This window comes from Zootoca vivipara, chromosome Z1, assembly GCF_965207765.1.
Source record: "Zootoca vivipara chromosome Z1, rZooViv2.hap1.1, whole genome shotgun sequence".
In the NCBI taxonomy this organism is placed as follows: domain Eukaryota; kingdom Metazoa; phylum Chordata; class Lepidosauria; order Squamata; family Lacertidae; genus Zootoca; species Zootoca vivipara.
The window spans coordinates 7,571,744-7,577,743 of NC_142583.1; the positions used below are offsets into that span (position 1 = coordinate 7,571,744).

Consider the following 6,000-nt stretch of genomic DNA (forward strand, 5'->3'; position numbering starts at 1 on the left):
AGAATAGAAATCGTGCGGCAGCAGCAGGAGGCCCCATTAGCTAAAGCGGTGCTTCAGGTTAAGAACAGTGTCAGGTAAAGAATGGACCTCCAGAACGAATTAAGTTCTTTACCTGAGGTACCACTGTTCTGGTTTCTCATCATCCTAAAAATAAGTGACCAGTGGGGTGCCACAGGGTTCCCTTCCAGGCCCATAATGACTTGGATGAAGGAACTGAGGGGATACTCATCAAATCTCCAATGACACCAAACTGGGAGGGGTAGTCAATGCCACAAAATACAGAAACAGGATTCAAGACAACCTTAACAGATTGGAGAACTGGGCCAGAACTAAGAAAAGGAATGTCAATAGGGACAAATTTAAGGTTCTACATTTAAGCAGGAATGATCAGCTGCACAAATGTAAGATAAAGGACATGTGGCCTGCCAGACCTAAATGTGAAAAGAATCTAGGGGGCCTTAGTAGACCATAAGCTTAACACAAATCAACAACAACAAAAGCTAATGTTATTCTAGGCAGAGTGGATAAAAATCAATGATTTTTAAAAATAAATTTAAAAAACATTTTTTAAATTTAAACTGGATTTTTAAAAAGGTTTCAGAGAAAAAAATCTTTCTAAAGATAGTTTTCTATTTAGGTTACATTACAGTCCAAAGTTTTTCATGTGTGCTAAAACTAAGTCTAAGTTTGTTTATTTTTGTTTAACCACATCAGTTAACAAACATGGATACATATGCTATAAAGTTATTGTTTTAGTTAAATAAATTGGTTCAATTGTTATTAAGGAAATGTTTGTTTTTCTCCTTCCAATAAAGTACAGCAGAAAAGTTATCCAAATATAAAGTTAACTTATTAAACCTCACAATAATTTCATAATTATGTCTCTATGTATTTCTAATAGTATAACCAAATCAGTATTTTTTGCTATCTGTAAAAACTACTCTGAAAATTTATTATTCCAAAACCATCTGGTTGTAAATATTAATATTATACCAGCAAGAATGAGTCTTTCTGTAAAAAAAAATGATTTAAATCAAGTCTTACTGACAAGGGGTTTAAATTGAATTGATTTAAATTAAATCCACCCTGATTCTAGGCTTCATCAACTGTCCCAGTCAAGGTAAGTAATAGTACCACACTATTCTGCCTTTATCAGACCACACTTGAAGTACTGTGTTCAGTTCTGGGGGCCACAATTTAAGAAGAATACAAAGAAGCTGGAACATGTGAACAGGAGAGAGACCAAGGTGATCAATGGTCTGGAAACCAAGCTGATAAGAAACAGTTGAGTGAGTTGGGCATGTTTAGCGTGAAAAAGAGGAGACTGAGAGGAGCAGTGTTAGAAATTGAAATATAAAAGCTGGGAGCCAAATGGCACCCTAAACCTAGATTTCAGTCGCCACAATGATATGCCTAGGGACTTTTTTACATGATTACAAAGCACATGAAGACAAGATGGGGGACAAGCTAAAGATGGATAAATGATGTGCACAAATGACAACTTTTTTTATAAAAAAAAACCACACACAGAGAAGCAATCAAGTAGAAAAGCCGTCTAGAAGAGATGTGACTGCAATTTCATTCTACCGGTAGCAATTAGAGGGGGTAGTTTGCCATAACCTGTATCTTTATAAACTTGTGAACAACTTTACACAGAGAATTTATTTGGTTCTTTTTACAATTTGTGGTATTTGGAGGGTGGCAACCAGCCACAACAAAACATTTAATACAGAAAACACACTAGACTAGGCCTGGGAGATAACTGGATTTTAATATCATGATGTATCACCAGCTAAACATCACAATATCTTGATATATCACGATATATATCTGTGGTGGCAGAGGGCCTCGCCAGACCACGGTGGAGGAGGGCCCCGCGGTACCCTCTTCCGCCACAAGGAAGAGTGCCAAACCCTCCACCACTGCGGGGAGGTACGGGGGGAGGGGCTCTGCCCCTGCAGGGAAGCCCAGCAAGGCCCTCCACCACAGCAGATATATATTGTGATATTTAGCTAGTGAGATATATCGTGAAGTTGAAAACTAGATATCATCCAGCCCTACCTGGAACCAGTTTTCTAACAGTAAGAAAATTTCAGAACAACATCCCCAGGTGCACATCATTAACTGTTCAAATTTATTTGACACACAGTGAACTTTACTTCTTTCTGAATTCAAGTTTTCTGCTCTCATAACCTGCTGTCACAGAAATTCTGCAGACCAACTCCAAGGGTTTGGTTTTTTGTGCATAATTACTCGTTCCATTAAGTTTACAACCGAGGTACCCAATACTACATGAAAGATGATGTTATGGTTTTATTGATTCACCAGGATCTTGTCCATGTTATCTTTCAAATACATATGGCAGTTGAGCAACACAGTAGCTGAATACTAAAATATTGATTCTGCACTTACAAAAATATTGAATGAAAGTATGGAGGAGGGAGAAACGTTTGTCAGGGGGAAATAGCCAGCATGTGAGTCATGAGCCATGGAGGAGAGGGCTACCGGTACTAGCCATGATGGCTATGATCGTTCTCCATGGACTCAGAGGCAATAATCCTTCTGAATACCATTGCTGGAAACCATAGGAGGGGGCAGAACTTTTGTGCTCAGGTCCTGCTTTCAGATTTCCCGCAGTCATTTATTCAGCTACTGTGAGAACAGAATGCCACTGGCCTTATCCACCAGGCTCTTCTGTTCTTAATCAAGACATAGCAATTTCTCTACAAACAATAAGCACTGCTTCTGAATTCTCCACATTTTTTTAAACTAGAAATACTATGCCATTTCTAGGGATAAAGGGGGCGGGTGGATGCCCAACTATAAAAGTTGTATTGCCAATACATTAGACAGAAGGGGGGCACAACTTGAAGACTGCGCTTCTACCATTTTTAAGTAGGCTCTGTAGACAATTAAAGCCCCCCACTTTCAATAGTACACTGGAATATGAAACCACCACCTGAACTAGATTATATGAATGTCCATACTTTATTTTTGCTTCCCCATCATTTTTCTTATCTTAGTGAAAGAGCTTTCGATCTGCAAGCAGCATTGCAGTATAGAGAATGAGGTGCCAGAATTTGCAAGTTCTCAGCTGCTTATGCAACTCCACACTAATTATTATTATTATTATTATTATTATTTTATACACCGTCCATCTAATTGGGATACTTCAGCTTCCAACAAATTAAAACACCAAACTCAAACACCGCATAAAGCTAGCATTTGACAGAGGCCCCAAATAATGCTTAATGCTTTCCAAACATACAGGTGAAACTCGGAAAATTAGAATATTGTCAAAAAGTGCATTTATTTCAGTAATGCAACTTATTATTTTTAATTTTAATTTTAACAAATGCTTTCTTTTGGAAATTCCACTGTAATAAAACAAATAGTTACAATAATACAAAAAGAAACATCGCTATTACATTTCATTAATTACATTCCATTTATAATTAACCCGCCTAACGACAAATAATTACCATTACAACCTAACGACAAATAATTACCATTACAACAAATAAAGGCTTGACATATCTGGCTTTGCATGTCATGCACCTATCTCATATACTGTATTGGTTTCACCTTTTAAGTTGTGTTACTGAAATAAATGCACTTTTCGACGATATTCTAATTTTCCGAGTTTCACCTGTAATTCATACATCAGTATCTCTCCAAACCAGTGTTTGAAATTAGCCAGGGGCCAGGCTCTCGGCCACTTGAGACCAAGTGAAGATGCCTGAGTGCCAGGAGGGCACCTGACAACTCCGCCATCTGGAGGTGGATGCCTGGGGATCATTGGATCTTGACTGTTTTCACACACTAAAACCACATCCTATAGAATTCTGTTATATTTTAGCTGCACAATTGGAATGAATTTCTGGAACCAAAATGCTTTTCCTGGGCAGCCTGAGCAGGAGCAGTCGACATTAAGAATAAGAGGTTGAAATAGGCCAATATACGGTATATGTGGACTGGCGTGCTATGGTCCATGGGGTCACGAAGAGTCGGACACGACTAAACAACAACAAATATGTGGACTGTGATTTTTCTTAAGCTCTCAAAGCTCTTAACCTAGCTCAAGGTTATCATCTGAACTAGCCAGATGTTTAACTGAGAATCAATCAGTCAGTTCATCATTTGACAAATAAAGTCTTTAGAGCATCTTGCACGAAAATGGCAACCAGACATTGTTTTGGCGACTGTAACTTTGGTTTAAGGAGCCATTTTGCACCTAGCTTATTTATCTTGGGTTTCTAACACTGCTCCAAACCACTTTCATTTTATTCTTAGGCACATAATGAACAGAAGCCAGCATACTACTGACTTCAAGAGATTCAACTGATAATTGCAAGACAATGTGCTTCATGTAAATTTAAATGATGCCCCCCTAGATGCCCCACACTGTCAGAGAGAAAATGCCTTCTTGAAAGCCTATGACTGGAAGACACAGTTCTGAACACAAATGCTATCTAGAGATAGTTCAACAATCATATCTAAAGATCTTCAAGTAGGAGCACTAGGCAGAGGAAGGAACAACCCAAGTCACTTTGCTATTGGAACTACTGTATAAAAATCTAATGCCATTTCCTTCCTCCATCCCCATCTCCAACATGGGGCACGACCTACTTGGAAATGTCCCTGCAAGAAACGGGAGCTGCATATTTTGATAGTGCTTGTACAACTTCCCCTTGGGTACGATCTGCTCATCTTATGTTCTACTACGGTTAACAGTTCCACCCAAATGGGATAAGGCCAACACCAGGAGTACACCGCTGGATAAAGGTCTGCAGGAAAAAGCAAACCTAAGGAGCGAGAAATCAAGAGTCGCGCCACCAACCCATGCTACACGAAAATCTCTCTTACTCCCCACACGTGTGCACGCATGCACACACTCAACGACCAAATCCACAGCTAATACGTGGTCTTTGCAGCCAACGGAGCTGTCGAAAAGTTTTCCAAAGGAAGAAGAGCGGGGAGAGAGAGAAAAGAACGGTGTCCGACCCGACCCTATAAGCCGCCCTGGACACAGGATAGCCGGGGATGGGGGAGAGGAGGAGGAGGAGGAGAAAGGAGCGAGAACTGCCGTTGTTATGACAACCCCGGGAGGGAGGGAGGGAGGCAGGCGCAGGCCAGCGCGAGCGAGCGAGGGAGGGAGGGGGAAACTTCAAATCCCAACCGTCAACGCACGAGCGGCTTCCCCTCTTAAAGGGGCGGGCGCGCACAGGGACGGACCCTCTCGAGGAGGGAACCCGGGACAAAAGGAGACGCCGCTCATCCACCCTCCTCAGCGCGGCTGTGGCGGCGGCGGAGCCTAAATCGGCGGGCAAGTGTCGCCCGCGTTCGTCGCCCCACCCCGCCCCTCCAGGCCCTTCCCTGAGGGGGAGTTGGTGGCCGGCACTCGGCGCTGGCCGTGCTTCCCTCGCGGCGCTTCCCTCACGGTGGAGGCGGCGGCGGTGGCTCTCCGCCGGCCGACCCCCCGCCCCGCACACGCCACACACACACCCCTCAGCCCCTTCCCCTCCGCCTTTCTTACCCACACAGTGCATGAGCCGGTGCCGCCAGGAGTCGAGTTCGCGGCGGACTCCCCTGCGCTCCGCCGTGCAGCGGGGGCTCCGGCACTGCGAGGCGCCAGGAGCGGGAGCCGCGGCGGCCATTCTGCCTCTTCCCTTTCCCGTCTGCCTCTGACCTCACGCCCGCTCATTTGCATACGGGAGGGAGGGAGCCCGCGCGAGCGGGAGGGCGCCCGACGCGGCACGCCCGCTCATTTGCATACGGGAGAGAGAGAGGGGGGGAGGGAGCGCGCGCTGGCCACGCCTACTCTCGCCCCTCAGATTCTTCTCTTCAGGTTCCTTAGCTCGCGGCTGTTTTTTCCTCGCTCAGGTTTCCGAACCCGCGAGAACGAAGAGGAGGAGGGGAGAAGCAAAGCGCCGGTAACCCCTGAGCGGATAGTATAGGAAAGAGGCAAGGAGGTACAGCCGTTTGGTACTGCAAGCGGCG

General features: G+C 44.0%; 1 protein-coding gene across 5 annotated transcripts in view; it reads right to left on the reverse strand.

Moving 5' to 3' along the window:
* Nucleotides 1-5,686, reverse strand: part of LCORL (ligand dependent nuclear receptor corepressor like) — a 59,599-nt gene extending 53,913 nt beyond the window's left edge. For 3 of the 5 annotated variants that reach the window (XM_035111647.3, XM_088658175.1, XM_035111649.3), the window contains exon 1: nucleotides 5,537-5,686. In XM_035111647.3, the coding sequence (XP_034967538.2) occupies nucleotides 5,537-5,657 (121 nt within the window). In that variant the 5' untranslated portion in view covers nucleotides 5,658-5,686. The remainder of the gene's footprint in view (nucleotides 1-5,536) is intronic. The other 2 variants (XM_035111648.3, XM_088658188.1) reach the window with 1 other exon arrangement.
* Nucleotides 5,687-6,000: the final 314 nt, after the last annotated feature.